General features: G+C 39.4%; 1 protein-coding gene and 1 non-coding gene across 9 annotated transcripts in view; one reads left to right on the top strand and one right to left on the bottom strand.

Moving 5' to 3' along the window:
- PIP5K1B (phosphatidylinositol-4-phosphate 5-kinase type 1 beta) overlaps positions 1–26,637 on the top strand; it is a 338,893-nt gene that overhangs the window by 241,678 nt on the left and 70,578 nt on the right. For 5 of the 8 annotated variants that reach the window (XM_044939943.2, XM_044939940.2, XM_025281590.3 and 2 more), the window contains 2 exons: positions 2,191–2,346; positions 7,325–7,469. In XM_044939943.2, coding sequence (XP_044795878.1) covers positions 2,191–2,346; positions 7,325–7,469 — 301 coding nt within the window. The remainder of the gene's footprint in view (positions 1–2,190; positions 2,347–7,324; positions 7,470–26,637) is intronic. The other 3 variants (XM_044939944.2, XR_006549919.2, XR_006549920.2) reach the window with 1 other exon arrangement.
- LOC112584159 lies at positions 2,496–2,600 on the bottom strand. Its single transcript, XR_003108502.1, has one exon. It is a non-coding gene; the product is annotated as a small nucleolar RNA U13 (small nucleolar RNA).

The following is a 26,637-nucleotide window of genomic DNA, read 5'->3' on the forward strand; positions in this document are numbered from 1 at the left end:
TTATAAGATAAAAGCAAAAAATTGCATGTCAACATAAGTCAATATTAACAAAAAAGTAATTTTGAAAAGTAATTGTATTAATTAATAAATAATAAAATAAATAATAAATAATTGTAAATTATTGTATGAGAATAAATAATTGTATGAGAAAAGTGGCATTATTTTATATTTTTTCAAATCCCTAATTCCAGCTTAATAGAAGACATCTAGATTCTCATGTCTGCTTCTGAATTCAATCCATGATTATAACCACAGGTCATGTAGAAAACTCAGGAGAGAATAGGAGTGAGAAAGATAAACAACTTATTGATATTATTAAGAAAATTGTTTTAGCATCACAGACCTTCTAAGAGAATTTCAGGGGTTCCTAGCAGTCCCTGAACCACAGTGAGATCTTCTGACTTAGAAATTTTAAAATACAGTTGACCCTTGAATATCAATGGGAGGAGTGGTTAGGAGCACCAACCCCCTGCATGATTAAAAATTCCTGTGTAACTTAGTCGGCCTCCTCCTGTGTGCTTCCTCAGCATCTGATGATTTAACCAACCCCAGATTATGTGAAACTGTTGTATTTAGTATTGAATTCAAACCTGTGTTGTTCAAGAGTCAACTCTACTATATTGAAAGATGAGAGATGAAGGTTTACAAAAGTTAGCAGATAGAATGTTAAAGCAAAAGCCAACATATGGATAATTACTTCAAGCAAGTGTGACCACTGTTTTGATGGGATGATGAGTTTAAAAAAATGTGACTTATTTGTTCCACTTATTTACCATTAAAATCCATTTCAATCAGTCTTTAAACATTCAAGATCTTCCTCCTCAAAGAAAAACAAACTCTAGTTTTATCTTTCCCACCCCTCACTTTAATCAGAAGATAGAATGCCAAAGAGCTAGGAAGTAAACCACCAATTAAACAACTTCAAAGAAAGACACCTGGGGTTTCATGCTTTCTAGCTCTGGACCTTGAGCAGGTCACAACTTTTCGACTCTCAGTTTCTAGACCCATAAAAGGGCTTACCTCCCTCACATGACCATCTGGATAATTTGAGATGTGGAATGTTAGTGTTGGCTTCCAAACTCTCAAGCCCTCTACACATGTTATTGATTATAATTATGTTGTTATTATTATTATAATACTACTCATGGGACACATAAACCTCCCCTTCTCTTTAAGTGGAGAGATTGCCCTCTATGCTTTCCTCATTTGTGTGTCCCAAAGCCCTTCTCCAGCTAAGTTCTTGCAAGCTGCCGATGGGAAGGCCCCTGATGAGTTGTATAATCTAAGCTCTGAGATTCCCAAGGCCAAACACAATCAGTCTAATGCATCAGCTGTCAGGTTACCCCTACATGCAAACCTCCAAAGGAAGAGAGACACTGCCAAGACCAAGTTCAGGGAGAAGTATAAACAGGCTTCAGGTAGGTAGGCTTCCTCAATGCTCTCACAATGTTCAGACAAGAAGAATAATTAAAAATATAAATGAAGATGGTCTGGCTGCAGCTGAAGCAGCTCCCATTGACATATCAAAAGTAAAGCCACAGCCTTCAGTGAGCATGATTGATGGTGAAGTACGCTTGCCTTGGTACAGGTTTCCAGCACACTTCAGAAGCCATAGAATGCTGTTTGGACAAAGATCAGGAGTGAATTATACATCTAATGTAACCATGACCTAGAAAAGACTGAAAGGGTCGGAAATTTGAGTGGAAAGTCACTCAAAGAAAAAAAGCGAACCAGAAGTAACTTGGCTAAATTGGGTAACATAAGTATAAGATTAAACATTGGCATGTTTAGAAATTCCCAGTCCCAAGTTAATAAAACTGGGGTCATGAGAATTCTCCTTACTTTACCATCTGCCTTTATCAACCCACTCAGCCTCCTCTCAGCACTAGAAAAACACTGCTCAGAGGAGGAAAAATAATTCTTTAGCAATAAACATTTGAATTTCACCTCAAGTAAGACTACATTTCAAAATCTGAAAAGACAGCTCAACCCGGATTTATTCTAAGACATTTTGATTTAAGTCACTTTGGACAAATAATATTGTCTCCCTTTCCTTGTGTATGTAAAACAAAGCTCCTTGCATCCTACTCAGATAATGACTAAAATGTTAATAAGTCATGAGTAAAATTTTAATTAAAAAATATTATTAATGTGGTTTTACAATAATTATCTATTTTTTTCTTTTTCTAGCTTTGAAGGCGTCACCTTCTAAGAAACGGTGCAACTCCATCGCTGCCCTGAAGGCAACCTCACAGGAGATTGTGTCCTCAATTAGCCAGGAATGGAAGGATGAGAAGCATGATTTGCTGACTGAAGGGCAGAGTTTTAGCAGCCTTGATGAAGAAGGTAAAGACACAGAACTTAAACCACAAGAATTTTTTCTTTCTTTTCTTGTTTTTTTTTTATTCATACAAGTAATGTAAACTCACAGTAGAAAAATTAGAAAACAGTTTCTCTAAGAAACAAAGTCTCTTAACTGACTTTTTTTTTTTTTACATCAGACAGGTATTGTGCTGGTGTCTTAACAAGGTTTGCAGGGAGGCATATGTCACGCAGCATCATGAACACCCAATCATCACACTCATGAACTACAAAAGGATCTTCTTAACTGATTTTTTAAAAGATATTTATAGTATGACACAGTTAACATAAAATTTTTGAAACACATAAACAATCCTGTATTGGTTTATGGTAAAAAAAAATAATAATAATTAGAACATACTAAAATATTAAGAAACAAAGATCTATAATCCCACTACCTGAATGTACCAAATCTGAAGGTTTTGGTATTTTCACTAGTAGACCTTGGTCTGTGCTTATATATATATATATTTTTTTTTTTTCAAACACACATAGACATTATATACATATATGAGGCAGGAAGAAAAGGGGACAACAGAGGATCAGATGATTGGATGGCATCACGGACTCTATGGACATGAGTTTGAGCAAGCTCCGGGAGTTGGTGATGTACAGGGAAGCCTGGCATGCCACAGTACATGGGGTCTCAAAGAGTCAGACACGACTGCGCGACTGAACTGACCAACAGCATAGCAGTGAATTACCAACTTATTTTGGTCCTTTTTAATGAGTTTAATAGAAGTTTTATAATGTTCTCCTGGCATGTCATTGTCCTACCTTTTGTTAGATTTATTTCTCAAATGGTTGTAGAGATAAAGACAGATATGTGTTTTCTGTCTTTTCAGATAATGTATCTTTAAGATTTGTTTTTTCTGGCTATTTGTTGCTACTGCATAGACCTCACATCTTTCTTACTTGCTGACTAGGGCTTCTGGTACAATGATAAATAGAAGTAGTGCTTGTGGGCAGCCTTGCCTCATCCTGATTTTAAAGGGAATTCTAATGTTTCACTTCTGAGAAAGTAGTTTGATGTATCAGATACATCAAGTCAAGGAAGTTCCTTTTTATTCCTAGTTTCTAAAATTTTTATCAAGAATGAGTGTTGCATTTTATCAAATGTTTTTCTCTATCTCTTGAGTTAATCATTTGGATTTTCTCTTCTAATCCTATAAAAGGAAGTAACATTTTGGATTTTATTATCAGTTTATTCTTTTGGGAATCCCAGCATTTCCTGAAAGTTTCTTTTACTTCCTGTAGAATATTAGATCTCTCCTTGGGGTTTTATTTTCCTCAGAGCCTTTAAAATAGCGTGTTCATCCTTGGCCCTTTTGCAGCACTTATCCATATGTGCCAAGTTGGATTTCTTTAACTTTTACCCAGATTTAGCAATTTCAACGAGAGTTACTGAATTGCCCTTGCTCCTCACTCTGAGTTAATGGCTCCAGTTTCTGACATCCATGCTCTTTCCCTAGCTTCCCTGCGTTGGTATCTCCCTACCACACTGCTTAATTCTCTAGAATTAACTCATTTTTTTAAACTGTGACAAACTTTCAGATAGTGTGCTCAATACGGCTTCTGTCAGCTATGCTCATTTAAACATGTATATATTGCTTCTAAAGTGTAAGCTATGAGTCCAGTTGTTAATCTAAGGGGATAAGTATAATAAATACACTACATAGCGCCTAGAAAGTCTGGAAACATAGGAAGCAGTGCACAAATCGTGCTTTTTTTCAAATGAACTCCTGGATCTACTGCTTTGAATCTAAAAGCACTTCACCAGAAAAGGTCTCTGAAGGTTGAAGAAGAACCTGTTGACATTATTCTTTGAAACTGTTGATGTATTTTTTTTTTCTTTTTAACTCCCCAGATGATTTTTTTTTAAACTTTACAATATTGTATTAGTTTTGCCAAATATTGAAATGAATCCACCACAGGTATACCTGTGTTCCCCATCCTGAACCCTCCTCCCTCCTCCCTCCCCATACCCTCCCTCTGGGTCGTCCCAGTGCACCAGCCCCAAGCATCCAGTATCGTGCATCGAACCTGAAACTGTTGATGTATTATTTTTAAATGAATTTATCTGGACAATTCTCTGCATCTACAAAGTTTGCTGCAAGATTCAGTCTTTTTATAATGCTCTGCATTTGGGGACTTCCCTTTCAGAGTACGCCAACTCATCACCAAAGCCCCTCTGGTGTTTAATCATGTACTTTCTGTCTTTCTCAGTATGTCTGGGTTGTATTCGTTTTCTTCTGCCATGTGACAAATGACCAGAAGGTTGCAGCTTACCCCCATTTATCATCTCCCAGTTCTGTAAGTCAGAAGGCTAGCAAGGTTTACCTGGTCCTCTGAACACAACTTTATCAGGGTCACCTCAGAAACGGTTCATCAAGGTGTCAGCTAGGCTGAGTTCTCATCTGGAGGTTCTGGAGAAGACCCCTCCTCCAAGCACTTCCTGTTGTTGGCAGAATTCACTTCCTCGCAGTCGTAGGGCTGAAGTACTCATGTCTTTGCTATCTGACAGGTGTGGGCCGGTTTCACCCCTAGAGACCATCCTTGTTCCTTGCCATGCAGCCCTCTCCATCTTCAGATGGAGAATTTCCTGCAAGTCAGTGCCTCTCACACTTGGAATCTCTGCCATGACGGTGTCTGACCCTTTAATATAGTTAAAGGGTTCACATGATTAGGCCAGGCCTACCTGGATAAAGGGGAGACCCTCTGACTAACTCAGGGTTAACTGATTAGTAGCCTTAATTAAATCTGCAAGATTCCTTTTGCCACATAAGATAAAATAATCACAAGAATAATATCTCATCATTCTCACAGCTTCTACCCACACTCAAAGGGAGATTATATAAGGGTGCAGGTCACTGGGGAACATTCTAGAATTCTTCCCACCACACTAGTTAGTTTTTTTAAAAACTGAAGTGTATGGGCATATAAGGAAACAGTGCTCTGGTTCCTTGAGCTGCACCTAAGAGTCAGCTACCTGGTATTTTGGTGCTCTCTGACCCGGGCCCAAGTCACTGGACAGGTAGTGTTTTTCTATAATCTATCACTCAGGAAGCCTCTGGTTTATGAAGTCAAGCTGAGTATGCCCAAGACCCAAGTCTATTAGTTGTTCTCAGTCCAGCTCCATCCACCTTATATTTAATAGCGATTCATTGGAATCTGATGTGAGCTTGTGTTTCAGATCCACTTTTCTATATTCTTGAGAGTTTTCATATTTTTCTGTATATTTAATGAGAAGGTGGAATCAAGTATGTTGAAGATTGCCAGCCATTTGTCAACTGCTAGACTTGTTGATTTTTGAATGTTGAGTACTTGTGTAATTTTATATGCTCATCATCTATTAGTCATCATGGCAGTTCTTAATTTTGATCTGACTCAGAGGCAAAACTGCACCATCTCCCACACTTTAATGTGTGTCTAGTTTCCTAGTCCAGAGTCCAGGCCTTCTGTGCCTGCCCCCTTCTCCCTCCATTACTCACCCCACATCTCCATCTATATCCCTCCAAATCCAAAGTCCAAAACCTCACATGTTGTTATGCCAATTAGGGTCAATTTCCATTCATACACTTCATGACAGTACATAATTCTGAGCCTGTGGTACCTATAAAAGAATACCACAAACACCTTAAGGCTATATTGTATTTATTATCATCTGTTTTAGCTTGCTTTGGGGAAAGGATTAAAAAGAATCCACAGTTTAGCATAGTGACTCAAGTTAATAATAACTGTATTGCATATTTGAAAGTTGCTAAGAGAGGAGATCTTAAAAATGCTCATCACCAGAAAAAAATGCTAGAAGTGTGTGTGGTGATGGGATGTTAACTCAACTTATTGTGATGATCATTTCACAATATATATTGGGTTAGCCAAAAAGTTCACTCGGGTTTTTCATACCATCTTACAGAAAAAACCCAAACGAACTTTTTGGCCAACCCAATAAACATATCAAATCACTATGTTTTATGATACCTAAAACTGATCCAGTGTTATTGAATATGTGTCAGCTGTAGTTCCATAAAATTAAAAAATAAATTATCTCCATGAGGGGAATAAAGGTCCAACTATGGAATGATAAAAACAAGATTCATTCACAGTATTCTATCTCTGGGAATTTATGTCTCTTTTTAAAGGAACTCTGATCTTTGTGGTTGGTCCTTTAAGCAAAATACTATCTCTGACAGGCTGACCAGTAATTGATGTGAATTTGTCCATTGGGAGAGGATGATTTAAAATGATCCAGATTCAACTGTCCAAAAAAAAAAAAAAATCCACGTAGACTCAGAGTGAGCATAGCCTTGACTGTTCTACTTTTCTGATGGGGGATACTCTTGCATGAGTATTTCCATAGGTACCTACATTTTAAAGAAAAATGAGTTCTCATAAAAAAAAAAAGCAGTCTTGCTTGTTAAAATATAATATCAAAAGCTGTGAATAATATTCACAGATGCATGTGGGCTCAAACAGGGTTAAGGTCTAGCTGGCTGTTAGTCTCTGAAGCATTTGTTTCCTGGCTCTTAGCAAATCTGAGTTCTTAGATCTGCACTGAGAATCGCAGATGTGAGCACAGCCTCACAAGGGGGATCAGGTTCACTGTTTATACATTTGCCAATCATCCTTTTAATCTCTGTCGAATTATCTCTTCAAGCTCCTAGGAGTTTTTTATGTCATCTTTTGAAACAGTAAATCACTTTATTAGGTTTGAAAAAGAACATTCATAATGTCATTTCCATTAGCCATTTTGTAAATTAGTCCAATTTCCTTTCTGTTTAACCTGTTTCCAAGAAGCTATTTACATTTCTGCTGCAGTTCAGAGGAGCACAATTAATTCACAATTTAATTTGCAGCCTGATATGTAAAATTAATGCTTTTGACTCATTTAGATTATCATAGACACTGAAACAACATTTATTCGTGAGATTCATGAGGGCTTGTTTTGCTTTTTATCACCCAGCACTGGGATCCCGACACAGGCCAGATCTGGTGCCTAGTACTCCATCGCTGTTTGAAGCCGCTTCCTTGGCGACCACAATTTCATCTTCTTCCTTGTATGTCAATGAACATTATCCACATGACAGGACTACACTTTATTCAAACAGGTAATACTTAGTACAATCAAATTACCAACCAGCTATTACCATGTTAATGTCACAGCTAGACCAGCGTCTCTGAATGAGTCATCCAGTCATCCCTGACAACCCGGTTGTGACCATTGCCTGCCCTGTAAGAAAAACAGAAAATCTGGATTTTTACCGTGGTAGGAGGGAAAATCCTTATGATTTTTATTCACAGTTAATCATTATGTCCTGTAGAAAGTATATATACTTGATTCTATGGGGGGAAAATGTGAATCTTTCATCATTTTTGTTTTAATAATCTTATGAATTTTTGTAAAGCAAGCACTCTTGGTTAATATTTTCACAAATAGTTGCAAAGATATTTGAATATTTTCTTTTTGTATGAGTGATCTTAGTAGCCATGATAAACAGAATAACAGCCCTCCAAAATTGTCTATGTCCTAATCCCCAGCACCTGTGATGCTCTTCCCTTATATAGTGAAAGGGGCTTTGCCAATATGACTAAGCTAAAGATCTGGAAATGGGAAGAGTATCCTGAATTATCCAGATAGACCCAGCACAATCACAGGGTCCACATAAGAGGAAATCAGGAAAGATTAGAGTCAGACAAGGAGGTGTGATGGCAGAAGCAGAGATGAGAGAGAGAGAAAGATTTGAGGATGCTGCATTGTTGGCTTTGAAGGTATACAAAGGGGCATGAGCCAAGGAATGCAGGCAGAGTCTAAATGCCAGAACAGACAAGGAAACAGTCTGCGAGCATCCACAGAGGAACACAGTACTTCCAACCCTTTGAATGTTAGGACTCTGACTGTTAGAGGTATAAAATAATAAATCTGTCTTATTTTAAGCCATGAAGTTTATGACAGTTTGCCACAGAAGCAATAGGAAACTAATACAGTGATTCTCAAACATTTACTGTGAATCTGAATGTTGGGGTGGGTTACTGAACTTTCTTGGATAGAAAGTTAATTTTTGTTAGATATTTTTCTAATAAAAAATTAGGTAAATAAAATGTTTTCAAACACTGATTCTAGTAATAAAAAATATCTTTACCAAAAGATCACAACATTGTGAGATTAGCTATTTTTTCTATTTTTATATAGGCATTTTTGTAAGTAGCTTCAATTACAGGGTAGGGAATACTGTGTATACCTTCTCAGTAATTATCTGTTAAATGTTGAACTGGTTCTTATTAAAATTCAGCTCTCAAGAATCAAGATCAAATTTGTACAAGTGCTTTTTATACAGTAAGTCATTTTCCCCCTCCAACCTAGCAGCTTGGTTCACCTCCAGAAACAGGACTCAATATGATAGATTCATTTTCAATGTGTGCATCCCTGTAAATCCTAGCTTGGTTTTCAGCAGGTTAAGATTTGGTAGTTGAAGCTTCTGTAGAAATTCCGTTTTGTTGCTGTTCCCTTCTCTGTCAGCTAGATACAGGTTAGGTGGTAGCAGGTGAGACAGTCTGAAAAAGAGGAAGGAAGGACAAGGTGATTAACAAATCTTGCCTGGACTTCCATTTGGATCACTCTACTCTAGGACCAACAAATAAGGCTCTGTTGTAACTTATTCAACTCATCTTAACTGTAAAAGTAATTTGGGTAGCTTCCTCAGATCAGAAAAATTCAAAGCAATTTATACCATGAACATGTACCTTGAATGTTCAAATTTGTTATGTAAATTAGTCAAGCAACAGTTTTTCCTGTTCATATGGTACAGCTGTGAAAAACTGTTCTTTTGCTCTCAAATATAAATAGCAGCTCAAAAGATGGAAAGTCACAGGAAGTTCTTTGAAAGGTCAAAATCAATTCTCATGTGAAGCTGTGGTGGTTTCTTTACCATTGGATAGTTGGATGTGCTGTTAAATTACATACTAGAATTTTCAGCACAAAAATACAAGGGTTTAGTATGTTTGTTTTTGGTGGCAGTGGTTGTGGTTCAGTCTCTTGACCAGAGGTATTTAACTCTTGGGAATTTATAAGGTTCCTTGAGGATCTGAATCGGAGTTCCTTCTAACTCCCAATCCTTTCTGGCCAGCTTGGGAGATACCTTGCCTGTTCCAGGGCTGTGGTATACAACTCTTGATACCTTTATTTATGCTGATACAGGTTATCATTTAGATGGGAAAGGCATCAGTGTTGTCTATGATATTTTCCTCTTTTTCTTTTTTTAAGTGAATTATTTGAAATAAATCTTCTGTGGCATTGTATCTCCCAAGTTACAATTTGATATATTTAGCTATCCATCTGGGTTCAGTTGCAAGAACAAGAAACCACTCAGTCTTAAGCAGAAAGGGATTTGATACGAGAATCCACAAAGTCTTAAAGGCTTGGGGGTGCGTTGTGCTGTGGGTGGGACATTAGAAAATCCACTCCAGGTACACACCCCCGAGGTGGCCCACCAGTAGCCTTGCAGCCTTTATCACAATCAAGTGGAGGTCCTGCCTGCGGGATGCAAGCCAGAGAAAAGCATGTTGTGAACTGAGAATATTTTTTAAATAAACCAACATTTTAAAATCATGTCACTAAATCCTCACTAAGTAATCATATCATATTTCACTAAAATGCCCATATTCTTGTGAAAAACCACCCGTTGTGGCACACTGGGCTCCCTTGCTTCACGCTGGGGAGGAGAGCTGGACGCTCCGGGTCAGCACCCTCTGCTCTGGCCTGCCTGCTCCTGTGGGCATTTCTGCTCTTCACCCATGATGTGTAAGAGAAGTGAAAGACATGCCTCAGATTTTAAGACTGCCGTAGGGAAGTCATAAGGAAAAGGTGCAAAAAAGGCACAGAGGTGCTAAAGAACCCTGAAGAGAAATAATGGTGATTCAACCCCAGGGAATCAATATGCCTACTTCCCCGCCCACCATGCCCACCCCTAATTACTCAGCAGGGAAGCCTTACCAGCCAATTGAAAAGAAGTTGTCATATTTTGTTCCTATCATTTTTTTCCTTTAGAGTCCTCCAAGTCCTACATGCTGTCTCTCGAGGCGATACATAGACAATATTCTAATTCTCTTCAGGCCCGCTAAAGTTTAAAACCTAATCCAGACAGCCTGTAAAGAAAATTGGTGTTATAATTCATGTTAGGTTTTCCCTTTTCTTTATGAATCACTTTTATGTTAAGGCAGAGTGGTCTGTTTTCCCACTTCCACATCATACTATACATAACTGTACTTAGATATGCTGTGCATATTTCAACTAGCAGTTGTCGTTGTGTCCATCCTTTCAGAATCTTTTAAGTTTGAAGAGTGTCAGTTAGTGCCTAGGTGTTTCCACTCCTGAATTATATACTGTAGTGGGCTGCTGCTGTCTCTTAGAATTACTCCTTTTCTTTTTTTTAAAAAAGATTATTCTTTGTGACTTCAAAAATTCCAGTAGCAATTTATTCTTTTTTTCAAGTGTACTCCAAAATTTGACTAGGAAACAAAAAAATACTATCATTTTTAAAGTATATATTTGACCTGATTACTGGGAGTATATATTTTCAAGTTCTACTCAACAGTCCTATGTTAGAGCATGGAATTCATAAGAATACAAAGGAACTGTTATAAGTTCTTGCTTCCCAGTCAAATGGTGGGATTTTAATTCTGAAGTTTTGATTCTTGAATTCTTCTTTCTTAATAAGAATTCTGTTTTTATCTATATAAATTGAGCATTAAGGAATACAGAGGCAAATGTGTTTTACCTCGAAGTTAAAAGCAGTTTAGTGTTGTGGAAATTGGATGCACACATGAATCTTAGTTCTTTTTGTGATTTCCTGCACAGTTGGTAGCAAACGTGAAGCTCTTATTATGCATAAGGATAGAAAGCCCTACTGCATTCCAGTATGTTTATTCTTTCCCCACCAAAGATGTCTTTACCAACATCACCACTCTGTCTAGTCTCATGTTTTGCCAGTGGCTATTTCTAATAGTTGGCTCAGACTGAAGACATTTGAAATATTGCAAGAAGGACGGGTAGGTCAGAGGAAAACCACTGGTCATTCGTCCACGGAGGGACAGCTGGCAAAGGCTCCCTAAATGTGGAGTCCAACATTTGAGACCTCAAAGGCTGACTCAGTGGTTCCAAGCACAGTTCTGGCCCTTTCTTCCTGCCAGTAGAGAATGGTAAACCTCAGAGAGGGTGAAACAGTTGCCTCTATCTACAAGCTCCTCCCCACAAATTGCTCATCATTCAAATTTAAAGACATATAGGTAGAGCCATCCCAAAGAATGTTAGAGACCCATTATTTTACAGATGTTGTCTAAAAGATAAAGAAAGAGAAATGCAGAGACATGCATTATATGACATATCCAAAGTCACAGAGCCTGCTAACAGGATTTAAATCGGAACACAGGTCTCTGGGGTCCAAGCCTCACGGTCTTTCCACTGTGCCACCTTTCTCATCAAGGTCTCCGAAGACCTCTGGTCTTATCCTTGATGTGTATGTTATGCACAGATGGTCAGTTAGGGTTTTTTCCCTTAATGTGAATTCTGGCCCTCTGAGCATTTTTTATTTTCACTATTTAATAACTAAAGTATTTCCAGTTGGCAAAGTAGTGGGCTTATGTTAACATCTACCTATGATGTTTATTCTAGAAGTCACTGAGCTAAGTTTGCTTACTAAAAACATGATAGTTATGGGAACTTTTCTATCATAGTACTAGTTATACTTCAAACCATCAATAATAATCCAATAATAACTACAAAATAGCTAGTTATTGGGCCTTATTAAGGATCTGTGTTCTTGACTCAAGTCACTTCATTCTCATTGTTGTTCATTCGCTCAGTCATGTCCTACTCTTTGTGACCCCATGGACTACAGCACCCCAGGTCTCCCCTCCCTCACCATCTTCCAGAGCCCACTCAAATGCAAGTCCATTGAGTCAGTGATGCCATCCACCCGTCTCATCCGCTGTCGTCCCCTTCTCCTCCTGCCTTCAGTCTTTCCCAACATCAGGGTCTTTTCTAGTGAATTGGCTCTTCACATCAGATGGCCAAAGTATTGGAGCTTCAGCATCAGTCCTTCCAATGAATAATCAGGGCTGATTTCCTTTAGTAATTCTCACAGCAACCCTGTCTTATCTCCAGTTTACAGATGAGGGATGCTTAGCAATTTAGCTAACTTTCCTGAGGTCAAGTGGCTAAAAAATAGAGCCATGTTATCCACACACAGCACTGACAGAGAGTGTATTAAGGCACAGCCTCAGCTATTCAACAGTTGTCCTTAGACAAGGACAGTTGTCTCAGACAAGATGGCTTTTAGATGATGCTTTTAATGGAAATTCAGTAATATCCACACATGTTCTCTTCTTCCCTATCTGTTTTGCCTTTTCTTTTTCCATGTGATTTTGAGTAAGGGTTTTCACTTTCAAAAATCTTAGTTTTGGTTTTCAAACACTAAAAATATGACATATTAGTTTAAATTCACAAGAAACTTAAAATAGCTGTTTCCTTATGTTTTTATTTTCAATTATCCAGATACACTTCAAATTGCTACATGATCATTGAGAGAATTATAGTTAATTTATAATATTAGTTTTATGTGTACTACATAGTGACTCAATACTTTAGTAGATTATACTACACTGAAAGTTATTACAAAATATTGGTCAGATTCCCTGTAACCTTGTTGCTTTTATATTTTTTGTACATGGTAGTTTGTATCACTTACTCTCCTGCCCCTAACTTGCCCCTCCCATGCTCTCTCCCCACACTGGTAATCACTAGTTTGTTCTCTGTATCTGTGAATCTGTTTCTATACTTGTCATATTCATTCATTTATTTTTTAGATTTCACATATACGTGTTAATATACAGTTTTTGCCTTTCTCTGTCTGACTTTTTGCTAAGCATAATAACCCTTACATAATACTCGTTGCTGCTGCTGCTGCTAAGTCGCTTCAGTCGTGTCCGATTCTGTGTGACCCCATAGAAGGCAGCCCACCAGGCTCCGCCATCACATAGTCATAAATGGCAGAAGTTCACTGAGAAGAGACTTGTTAGGTATGTTTCTGCTTGATTTAGAAAACCCTGAATCCTCTGTTGACATAGTAAGGTTCAAAGGAATCTTTATTACTTACAAAACAAAGGGAGAAAAAGTTGGGGGCACAAACTTGCTAGTAATTCCAGTTCTGTAACCATAACCTCCAGAGAGGGACAGTGCATGCCTGCAGTATCTGCTATGGCCATGGCAGCTCCTTGCTGTACCTAGATGCCAGCTGGGGGCTCTGCCAGCCCATCAGAAGGTCTCTGTAGCCCTTCTGTTGATGCTAGATTTTGAACCTGACCTCGACAGACTCTTGTGCTTTTATGCATCTTCATCTCAGTACTCCTGCCTGCAGATGGACCTTCTTGCCACCATCAGCCCCAGTCAGGTTTTTCTCTTTCACTTTCAGTATTATAAATCATCAGTTAGGGCATTAGTCCTCCAACTGCCACTTCCACCTCTCGAACATTGGGCAGGTCACCTTAACTTTGTGTGCCTCAGTTCCTCATTTATAAAATGTGGGTTATTATGCTACCCACCAGAGCATTGTTACAGAGATTAAATGTAATAATCTTTGGAGAGCACTTATCATGCCTCTTGGCACATAGTAAGCAGCCTCAAAATACTCGTTAAAATAAGTGATTCCAGACCCTGACACATTGCAGTTTCTCCATAAGTCCCACTCTAAGGGGCAAGATATAGTTATTTTTGGCAAAAAGCCCTCATGGAGTACTCTGTTAGTCAGAGTCCTGTCAAGGAAACAGAAAACACACTTGGAATTTCAGAGAGAATTTAGGAAAGGGTTACAGAGTGTGGGAGGCTGAAAGAGTGAAAGCAGGGAGTTGCAGAAACCCAACTAAATAACTGCAGGAAACTGCTCCTGGCAGGAGCCCTGCCATGTCACCAGAACCTCAAACTCAGGAAGGAGGCCACACCTGGGGACCAGATGCCCCCTGAGGAACAGGGACAATAGAAAAGGATGTCACCTACAGAGCTGGGAGAGTGGCAGGGACACGGCCAGCTCCAAAGACATCACCCAAAGAAGAAAAAAAGAAAAATGTAGGAAGAGACCCAAGCCTTCTCTCTTCCTCTTGCCTCATTTCCTGGCAGTGTCCTCAACTGGCAGAACCTGGCCAAGGAGCCTGAGGAACGTGGTTTGCCAACTCTTGGCCCCAGCTTTGCAAAGGAGAGTTGAGACAGAATATTAATAATAGCCTCAGCACACAAAGGGAAAACTGAGATAGATATAAAATCTTTCACACAAAAGAATTATAAAAATCAAAGTTTTATAAAGATTGTGTGTGTGCAAGAACAAAAATCAATTTAGACTCTTTTAAAGGGAATCAGAACCAATTTATTACTGTGCCAAGGTAATAATAGAATGTAAGGTAGCTATAATTTTTTAAATAATGTGGGTAATTAGAGACTTCAGTATTTACCAATAAGTCTGATAGCCAATAATGCTTTCCCTGATACTATACTAGAGTAGATGCTGGTTTTAAATACTCAAAGAAATGTCTTAGCTAATTCCAGGTACATGGGTTAGATAAGAAAGGTTCTTGAGCTCAAGAATTCCACAAAGAGGTTTGTAAACCTGGGGAATCCAGCTGATAGAGCAGGCGATAGACAAGGTAGCCATCACCCCTGCCCTAGGCAATGCACTTTATTGCCAAGACCCCAGTCCACCCCATCTTATCAACTGACTATAACTCAGTTTAAAGCAAACACACATTTGAGGCAGTGGAGAGATGTAATGTCATTTCCATTCTCCTTAGAGTTAAGAGAAGGGTTTAGTGTCAGGAAAGCAGGTCACCAAGCAAATGATGATACATGTTTGGGGAGAATAGCAGTCCTGAGAATCCTGAGGCAAAGCCTGCTTTGTTACCCAGCCTCCCAAGAGAAGAATGTCTTATTTTAGAAATTAGGACCTTTTTAGGCATGCTGTGTTTCAGGCAAACCTAAGAGCCATGTTCATATCCTTTTCCAGTTGTGATTGGGGCCCCTGCAGAGAAAATTGGAGCCTGATGCAGCATCACAGTATGCCTGTTAGTTTAGCTTCCTCTCCACAAACCCAGGCCAAAAGAAACCCAGATTTACATCATATACTCTATGCCTGGATTTTGTTAGATGACACTGGTTTTTTTTTTTTTTTTTGACAAATTATAAAATTACTTCTGAAGTGATTAGCTTTTCAAATGATCCCTCATATGTTTTAGCCTAGGCAGGAAATTGAAGTGAACTTTTCAGATATCTGACATTTATGAAGAATAATTTAGGATTCAGCATTAATTCAAAGAACACTCACATTTTTTGATGAATTGTTACATGGTAATATTTCTAGGTGCTTTTCGTGCATTATTAAAATTTTTTAATGGATCCAATTGATGAGTAAGCCATATGAGGGAAAAAAAATGTGGAAAAATGTTGGCCAGCCTTTGGATATCTTAACTGGTCAAAAATAACCTCTTCAGTCTATTTTCTACATTGTAGTTCTGGGACCAAACCATCATGTCTCTATTTGCTTGACTTCGGCCACTAATGCAGTCTCTGGAAGAACGTCTTGCTGGTGGTGGATGTACCTCTGTAGACCCTCCCCAACCCCCTGCTCTTCTTCACTGAACCCCTAGAGAAATGCATCTCAGAATGTGATTGATTCCTCCATCTAGGTTTTCCACACTGCTCAAGGAATTCTTCAACTCATGTTAGAGTTGAAGAAAAAAGTTTTTTGAAAGATATTCCTCTCCTTCTCTATTTTTTCTGAGGTATGAAACAATTTCTTTGCCTTGTGGTTAAGCTGATACACAGATGGGCTCATTCAAGGACTTAAGAGGATATAATATGTAATGCCTGCCATGCAAAGTGGAAGGGGTTTCAGATGATAGTGGAGAGACAGGACCTCAATGCCTTTCTTGTACTTCAACTCTACCTGGACATATCCTAAGCAAAGATTCCCTTGCCTTAAAGGAATTTTAGGTTAACGATACCTCTGGAAGACTCCAGCCTGCCCTAGACTGGCTTCCCAGCTCACCCTCTGTGACCTTTGGCCAAACTACATTTCTGCTCTTCTGGACTTGACTGAGTCTACAGAGACCCTTGACTCAGTGGCCAAGCAAAGCCATCTGTTTGAGATCCCATGAGCTTGATGACTCTCTTGGTCTACTTAGAGATCAGTTTGATCCTTCTGGGCCCCTAGAAGTCACCCTCTCGACCCTGACCATCTCCTTCTGCCTGTTTGACTTGTCTGCATCACACTCTAATTCCACCCTTCAGTTTAGCCAGCCTTATGAAGTTAGTATCTTCCCCTAGACAACTCCTGTCCAAGTGACCCCATACAGGGCAGCGCCGTGGACTTGTCCTTATCACTTCAGCTGTCAACAGCCTCTCTTTGGGGTACTCTCTTATAGTGCATCTCCTGTGTTCCCATTTGCCTTCTCATCTAGTTCTGATAACCACAATACAAAGTAATGGTGACTGCCAGGGCCTGAGACTATGATGCGTGAACTCCTTCTAGGTTCTCTCTGCTAGCTCCCTCCCTTCCTCCTCCATCCAGGGACCCCCAGGTGCCAGGCTCTGCCAGAATCCCAAGTTTGATTTTGCAACTCTTACATACTGAATATACACAAAGTAACAAACATCATTTCTTCCAAGGCTTTAGAAGGAGGTTGATTCTCAACATCCTCTGTTTAATCTTGTTATCTATGGAATTATCTCCCAAGTAGCCAGCTTTATCTCCTTGTAATTTAGATGAGTTGGTGATCTTTGAGGGTACAGTTTCACTGTGGAAGTCCATAGTGTAAACCTGCTACTGAGGACTCATTAATTTCAGAGAAACTTGACAGAACCCCCCCCTCCACCTCCAGCCCACAGGCCAACTAAACACACCTACACAACAGCCTTTTGCTTGAAGCTCATGATAGTCTGGGTGTCAGGAGAGTTAGGTAAGTCTAATGAGGGAATTAGGAGGCATCGATAAAATCTTAAATCAGAATAATACTAATCCAAAATGTAATTATTTAATCACCTGCTTTCAAGGATAAAGTAATAAAGATGAAATATAATGATATAAAGGAGTTTATTAGTTAATTTTCTGGCCAGCCATATTAAGAATTAGTGTTTGGAAGGTCACAAAAGAACTTAAAAACAACCAGACTTGTTTTCTCAACTAAGGATTTGGCTAAAATGAAAATTCATCATGATGGCTACTTGATAAAATATGGGTTAATTTCTCTGTCTTTTGTTGTTTCTCATCACATTAGAAGAATATTTCTATGTACTCATAGTCTGGGCAAAAGTGTTTCATCTTTTATTTATATGTAAGTGCATCTGGGTTCATTTCCTAGTAATTCTAACTGCCATTACTGGCCATTTTCTTTGTCGTCACTGGGTTGTGACAGGAGAGAAGTCAGACATGTTAATAAGTGAGCCAAGTTAATAAGTGAGTTTCCCTACTCACCTTCCTGATGTGTTTCCAATCCTAGTAGCTAAACTTTCCCTAAAAGAATCATGGAGCTTTGGAAATAGAAGAGTATTTTGACATCATAGGAGAAGGAAATGGCAACCCACTCCAGTATTCTTGCCTGGAGAATCCCATGGGCAGAGGAACCTGGTGGGCTAGAGTCCATGGGATCACAGAGAGTCAGACACGACTGAGTGACTAACACACGCACTTTGACATCATATCCTCCAATTCTTTTATTCTTTTATATCATAATTCTGTATACTGAGTTAAATGGTCAAATGGTTGTATAAAGTTAATTAGGAAAAAGAGCCGGTCCTTGTTCACCTCCCCTTACACTTTACTGTCCCCAGAAGTAACCACTTTCAGCTCTTCTACCTGATTCATTTGGTAATTAATTCCGTATTTCTAAACAACATGCTTGTATTGCTGTTCCTCGACATTAGGTTTGGACATTAACTAATAATTTCCCACTATAGAAGATGAATATTTAGCTGTCTTTTTGCCCCATACATGTACCCTTCCCACCCGCCCTTCTAGTCTGCCAGTATAGTTACATCATGATTGTGCTTAGATCTATATCGAGTGTTTTATTATAACTATGTAAATATTGAGCTTTGGTTTCCTTTTCTGTATGACTTTTTGTTTTCTCTGGAATAAATAATCATCTTGTCCTTTTATTTGCTTAGCTTTCTATGTATTTGTATTTAACAGAAGCCTAAACTCTTCACCAGTTGTCTTAATTGCTTCCCACACTATTTACATGCCATCCAGTTCTGTTCGTTTCATTGTTTTACAGAAGTGTCCCCAAAGTCTTCTGACCTGTTCCCATCTGGGTTGGACTGCCCTCTGGGGCCTGAAGTTCATATGTTACCGTGGAGTTTCCCTTCTCCACCATCCTGGGATCCTAATCACCTCTGGTCTGTGTTGATTCCCCTGTTTATCATGTCCTGTATTTGCCTCTTTTTTGGTTTACTCCCTCATTTTTGTGGAGCACATCCTCTAGTGTCTTCCTCAGGATTCATCACAGGTAAAATATTCAAGGCCTTGTATGTCCAAACAAATCTTTATTCTTAACCCTAACACTTGATTGATAGATTAGCTGATATAGAACTCTGCACTGTACATCTTTCTTGTTTTCAATTGTGAAGGCTTTGCTCTGTTATCTTCTAATTTCCAGTTACCGTTGAGAAATGCAGTGCTATTCTGATTCCTGATCTTCTGTATACGGCCTGTGTTTTTTTCTAGAAGCTTATTATCTCTTCAGCTTCCCCCTTGTATCTCAGTGGTTCATGGTGATAGGCTTTGCTGCTGCTGCTGCTAAGTCGCTTCAGTCGTGTCCAACTCTGTGCGACCCCATAGACGGCAGCCCACCAGGCCCCGCCGTCCCTGGGATTCTCCAGGCAAGAACACTGGAGTGGGTTGCCTTACTGCAGGTCTATTTTCCACCATTATGTTGAACACTCAGAGGGCCTTTTTGATCTACAAATGCATGCTTTTGAGTTTGGGGAAATTTTTGTAATTATTTTTTTTTTTAACTTCCTTCCTCCACTTTTTTTCTTCTTCTTACAGCTCCTTTTGTGCATATGAAATCTTCTGGATTTGTCCTCCAATTTCCTTTCCTCTCTTTATTTCCTTCTATTTGTCTTCCTATTTTACCCTCTGAGGGAGTTCCTCTACTTTATCTCCTAATCCTTCCACTGAGTTTTTCATTTCTGTTGCCATATTTTGTGAGAATCTTTTTCAGGGATCTTTCCTTATTTCACAGTTGAAATTTCTTCTCTTTTCTTTCTGAAGAGATCAGAATTTTTTTTGTTTTGCTCTGATTTTTGTCTCTTCTTATCTTTTGGTCTCAATTTTTACGTGGGTTGTCTTTTTCTGTTTGTTTTGGTCTTCATTTTCATGTTCACAGTTTTCCTCAAATTTCTGAAAAACCTTGCTTGTTGCTCAACCACATGTTTGAATGGGAAATTAAAAGTCTGGCTGGAAGCTTCAGTATTTGAGTTACCCAAGCTTCACTAAAAGGCATCAGTTGGATTCTTTGATGTGAAGCCAGTGTTAGTCACCACCAGTCTTTACTTTGACCTGGTTTGACTCCTTATAGAAGATGCTTCTAGTTTCCTGCTTGACAGAGAAAGGCCTGGCTGTAAGCCTTGTGGGACCTGTGACTGGGAAGAGCGCTGGGTGTCTCAGCGTCTGTTATAATAGGCACACATTCAACCTCATCACACTGTTTTCCTTCAACTGCCTCTGGTGTCCCTGGGTCTATATGTCCCCTGTTCTATGTGCTCCTCAGTGGGGGGAAAAGTCTTCCAGTTTTCTGCCAAAATGGGCCTGAGTATTTGGCTGGCTGTGTGTGTGTCTGCTTTCCCACTGGTGACTTAGGATTCAGCTCTCTTGGGCTTGCAATCAGTTACTACCTGTCTACGTGCCTTCTAGGCTCCAAAATATCGTGTCTGTTACCCTCTCCCCATCTTCTGCTCTTTTTTAAGCTTATGTCTTTTTTAACCCTTTGTTGTCATTTTAAGGGGCTTGAGGTGACAGTACAATTAGATAGGATGAGTTCTGTCTGGCTCTGCTTCTCTGTCTCTATGTTAATAGAGGCCCAGAGAGTTGCCAAGTGAGAATTCTGAGGTTGCAACGTAACTTAATAGCAAAACTGGTACTCGGACCTGTAGTCTCTGACTCCTTGTTCAGGGCATCCTTTTTCAAAACAGAGAAAACCATCAGTAATGGATTCATCCATAACAAGTGTGTGTCTGGTTGGGTGTGCATGAGTTTAAGAGTCTGTTTTGCCATGAGTACTTTGTATTTTTGCTTTGAATTATAGCTTATCAACATGTTGGAAATCGGGAAGCATACCCCACTCTGTGACTTTCTCTGTGTCTCTAGCCCTGGGAATAAAGCATGAGTCCTTAGGGTTAGCCTACCACTAACTAGACATACCCTCTAATATTTAAGACATAATTCAATTTATCTGCTTTATTAGATCTCCCTCAACCCTTAGCAAATAGACTTGCACTGGGCCTGTTGCAGTAGTCCATCAGATCTAAATCCTAAAAATGGACATTGCCCCACCTCAGTGTCTCAGGCTAGTATCTTACCACGTCTATTAACATAGATAATACACATTCTTACATACTTTAATTCAGTATCTCCCAACATTTGGGAAGGACCTTCTAGTCACAGGATATTATTATATAAGATTCTAAGGAGGGTGGAAAGATGGAAAATCTTTACTCTTAAGAAACCATCATACCATCATATTTGCATGAATAGATAAAATGGAAGCAGTATTCAGAAGTTCAGTAAAAGATCTATGCAAAGTGAGTTAGGAAAAGGAAGTTAGGAAAGATGACTTGTCAAGAACTATCTGTGATGCCTACAGCAAAGGAAATGTGCTAGAGTAAAAACTCCATGTCCCTAATGGTGGTGTCTGTTTCTCTGGCTCAGAAAAAATTTCTTCATTATCCAAATGCAATATTTGAGGTGCATATTCTTAGTTGAACTAAGAAGGGATCTCCAAAAGGGAAATGCCATTTTATTAAAAAGCTTGATTCCAGGAAGATGTGTACTGATCACTTGCTTCTGGCCATATTTGTAACAATAATTAATACATCTACCTTTTCAAGTACAGACAGATGCCTTCAGCTCATCAGCCCAGACACTGTGAGAGAGCAGAGTTCCCCAGTTTGCCCCTGATTGTCATTCAGTCCCATGTGTCATTCTATGGCTGAGACAGATTTAAAAGTCATTTTTTTGCCTTCGTGACATAAAAGCAATTCTTAATAAACAAGGGGCTCCCACATAAAGCCCCCTCAGTCTGTTCTCTAGAGAACTGGGGAACTGGATATTTTTTTTGAAGAGCACACATCTCTCAGCCATAACTGAAGCATGATACCTGTTTGCCAAGACAGGAAGGCAGGGCACCTGGGAGCTGGCCCAAGACTGAAGTAATTACATGAATTCTGGGGATGGTGAGAGCTGCACTTATCTAATAATATTTATAAAGTCTTTTGCTAAATATGGAAGATAATTTTTGAAAACTGATGAGTTGTATGGCTACCATTGTTGTTTAGTCACTAAGTCGTGTCCGACTCGTTGTGACCCCATGGACTGTAGCATGCTAGGCTCCTCAGTCCATAGGATTTGCCAAGCAATAATACCGGAGTGGGTTGCCATGTCCTCTGCCAACCCAAGGATCCTTCCCAACCCAAGGATTGAACCAGTATCTCCTGCTTGGCATTCAGGTTCTTTACCACTGAGCCACCTGGGAAGCCCATGGCAATTAATTAAGGCATAATTTTAACATTTCTTGTTATGATAATAATCTTAAGAACATGTATTGGATGCCTACTCTATACCATGTATTCTGCTAGATACTGTACAGGTATTGTTTTATTTAATGCTTCTGTCAGCCCTATAGGGTAAGCTAGTGGAATTGGTTAAAGAGAGTTAGAAACATACATGACAGGAATATAGAAAAGTCAGTTATTGTCAAGGCCCTGTGTACCCAAACCTAAAACTATTAAAAAAATATACTAACTTGACCCATAAATGGACTTCTAGATACTAATGAATTTTATTCCTCTAAGATTGACAGTTCTTCAATCATGACTGTATTCTCAATTGTGTTGTTTGAAAGCTTTCCTATTTGAAGTGAAAAGTGAAAGTTGCTCAGTTGTGTCTGACTCTTCACAACCCCATGGACTATACAGTCCATGGAATTCTCCAAGTCAGAATACTGGAGTAGGTAGCCTTTCCCTTCTCTAGGGGATCTTCCTAACCCAGGGGTCAAACCCAGCATTGCAGGCAGATTCTTTACCAAATGAGCCACAAGGGAAGCCCTTCCTATTTGAAAAATCTCATGAAACATGACCTTTGTCAGTTAGGAAGTGGCCCCATAACTGACAAAAAAGAACACAAGTTAAATAACAGGTAGTCCAGTCAGTGGAAGCTTGTGATGTGATTTAAGCTTGAATCATTGTTTCTTATGTATTATATGTTGCTAGAGAATATAGAAGATATCTTATGAAATTTTGTCACTTTGCGTTAAGAAGTAAAAGTGAGCCCAGTATTAGTTGGAAGTGCTTTCAGCCCAAGCAACAGAATATAGAATGATCTAACTTGTGTAGTGAGGCCCGCTGGTGAACCACAAAAAGATGAGCCGAGATATTTATCTCCTCGGTCTTCAGGGTGGTGAAGGGGATTTAGGGCAGCCAAAGCGAAAGAAATCCAGGGCTATTCACCTCAGGTGCCAGCAATCTCCTCCATGTTCCCCACAAGCAGGACAAATATTATCATGTCCTATGAATGTTATGACACTAAAAAATGGTTGAGCAATACTTGCTTTAAAATATAATAAAGAATATTGGTCATTTATTTGAATTAAAGTCTGAAAGTGTGCAGTCCAGGATGGTTGCAGCTGCCCAGTGACAGTCTCAGGGATCCAGGCTCTTTCCATATTGTTGCCCCAGAGTCACAAAGTGACTGCCACAGCCTCAGACCTTGTGTCCTCGCTCCAGGGAATGCATTCAAGAAGGAAACAAAAAGAGCAAAGAAAAAAAGTGAGGGTGTTTCATATTGCAATGGTCTGTTCTTTAATCCAGTGGGTAGGGGAGCTGGGGGGAGCTTTCCCAGTCATGCCTCCAACAGCATCTTCTTAATAACTCATGGCCAGAGGTAGATCACGTGACCACTTCTTGTTGCAGAGGACTCTGGGAAGAACTTTACTTACCTTTTGACTACTGTTCTCCATCCACTACCTAAACTCAAACTTTGAGGGTTCTGTTCGCAAAGACAGAGAGCTATGGTAGTTGTGTAAGGCACCAGCGGCAGTGCCAAACACAGCCTGTAAGGAAGAAGCTCAAGATTCTCTTCTTTTTAATGAGATAGATTTTCTGCTTCTTAAGGAACTGTTTAGACTGTTTCCACCAAAAAACTATCCACAGGATCATTTACCCCTGAAACTAAAAACTTCCTCTGTGGAAGTGAGTTGTAAACAGAGCATCCTACAGAGAAGAGAAGGGTTTGTACAAATACTAGTCAAAGAAATTCTCAGTGTTCATTTTTCATTCAGAGACATCCAAGCAGCATTTATAATTTTGTAGCTTTGAGTTGTGGAACTAGGTATGATTTTTATACTTTTTTCTCCTGTTTGATAGCTTACTAAATTTCATTGTGTGTCACATTTGCAATGAAAAGGCATTCGTGTTTTTAATTACTTGTTAAATCCGATGGGATCTTCGAAATGTTATATGAGGTGTCTCCATAGTTAGACCACAGAGCTGCTTTTGTTTCATTTCTTAAACGTTAAAATTAAACATCATTGTAATGCAAATGTCTCACACCACAAATTTTAAAACATTAACTTTTCTTTATTCAAGCAGTATTAACTTTGGATATTTGAAGATACTTTTTCTCATTCCCTCAGAATTGACAGAGCAATTGTTTTCATTGTGTTGCAAACGCTATAGCTGAGACACATGGCATTGAAAGTGGAGAAGCTAAATACAAACATTACTTCTGATTAATTGATAATTTTTAGAAAGTTGGTTCATAAAATTCCTGATACTGACTTGGAAGGAAAAAAAGAATAAGAAAGAGAAAACACCAGCCACCCAGGATCTCTCCTTGGTAACTCGATCTTGGATTTGGAAAGTAGAAGTAATTCTGAACCAGTTTTCAGTCCATGATAAGGAATATACATTTTCAGCTTTATGAACTCCCTTTCTGATTATCAAGTTATGTAAGCACTTTATAGTGTCAGGAATTTAGAAAAGAAAGCAGTTATTCTTAATCCTACCTCCATAATACAATTGCTAATGCCTTTGTAAATCCCAGTCAAGCTCTTTTCAGATTTGTTATATGATTGTAATCAGAGCATGAATGCTACTTTGTATCATACAAATAATTCATACATATCATACATTCTGTGGCGCTGTTGTCATACTTTTTTTCATGTTTAAGTTTTATTTTTATCAAAGATACACTTCAGAATCAAATAGTTATACCACCCACCCACCTACCCCTCACCCTCCTTTCCTCCTTCCCACAGGCAATCACTTTCACCATTTTTGTCTGATCTTTTGGCTGTTCCTCTCCTCTGTATATCAGAGAAGGCAATGGCACCCCACTCCAGTACTCTTGCCTGGGAAATCCCATGGACGGAGGAGCCTGGTGGGCTGCAGCCCATAGGGTCGCTAGGAGTCAGACACGACTGAGCGACTTCACTTTCACTTTTCACTTTCATGCATTGGAGAAGGAAATGGCAACCCACTCCAGTGTTCTTGCCTGGAGAATCCCAGGGATGGGGGAGCCTGGTGAGCTGCCGTCTCTGGGGTCGCACAGAGCTGGACACGACTGAAGCGAGTTAGCAGCAGCAGCAGCTCCTCTCTATATACAAAATGTTTGTGTTGCTACTTCATGTTGTCATTTTGGATAAGGATAATATAGCTCTTTTTTATTACCCCTACCTCTTCACTAACTCTTCTCTACACTGCTGTCCCCCTAGTGCAAATGTATCATAATTTTTTACCTTATTATGTCATCACGACTATTCATAACTGTGCATGCATTGTGTTCTAAGTTGCTTCAGTCATGTCTGACCCTTTGCAACCCCATGAACTGTAGCCAGCCAGCCTCTTCTGTCCATGGGATTCTCCAGGCAAGAATACTGAAGTGGCTTAGCATGCCCTCCTGCAGGGGATCTTCCCGACCCAGGGATCAAACGTGCATCTCTTATGTCTCCTGCATTGGAGGCAGGTAAAGGTCTCCAATGGTAAAGGTCTCTTTACCACTAGCACCATCTGGGAAGCTCCATTCACAACTGTGCCTTGTTGTAAAATCTCATTACCTTTCCTTGTATTTCCACTCCCCCCCAATAAATGATGTTTTGTTTTTTGTTTGTTTGTTTGTTTGTTTACTTAGTTGTGTACTACTTCTTACTAATTGAACATTGAGCTGTTCACCCTGTGTAATTTGTTCAGATACATCAGCCATTGCATCACTGTCGTCAGCTGAATTCTCTCTCCCACGAACCTTCTGATCTGACTCAGTCTGCCCGTCATACTGAGAACTTGCTTCACCTTTGTGGCTCCCCTGCTTCATAGTTCTCAAATCTTCTTCTTCAAGGGGTTGTTCCCTTGTTTTTGTGGTGCACATCCTCTGGTATCTTTTTGAGAAAAAAGACTTGTAGAGAGCATTTTTTTTTGAGGTCATGCATGTCTGAAAATATCTTTATGCTAAGTTCACTCACAAGTAATAGTTTGGCAGGATGTAAGATTTTATTCTGGGAATAATTTCCTTTAGGTATTTAAAGGCTTTATTCCATTGTTTCAGGCTTCCCAGATTTTGCTGAGAAGTTCAAAGTCGTCCTGCTTCCTGATCCTTTACATGTTACCTGTTTGTTTTCACTATATGAAAGTTTAAAGATCTTCACTTTCTTCTTATAAAGTACACTGGAGTGGGTCTTATTTTATCCATTCTCCAGACAAGAATACTGGAGTGGGTTGCCATGCCCTCCTCCAGGGGATATTCCCAACCTAGGGATTGAACCCAGGTCTCCTGCATTGCAGGCAGATTCTTGACCATCTGAGCCACCAGGGAAGCTCAAGAATACTGGAGTGGGTAGCCTATTCCTTCTCCAGGGGATCTTCCTGACCCAGGAATTGAACCGGGGTCTCCTCCATTGCAGGTGAATTTTTTACCAGCTGAGCTACCAGCTGGTAGCTATATATATATATAGTCTATTCTGGAGAAGGAA

This window comes from Bubalus bubalis, chromosome 3 (genome assembly GCF_019923935.1).
Source record: "Bubalus bubalis isolate 160015118507 breed Murrah chromosome 3, NDDB_SH_1, whole genome shotgun sequence".
NCBI classification, from domain to species: domain Eukaryota; kingdom Metazoa; phylum Chordata; class Mammalia; order Artiodactyla; family Bovidae; genus Bubalus; species Bubalus bubalis.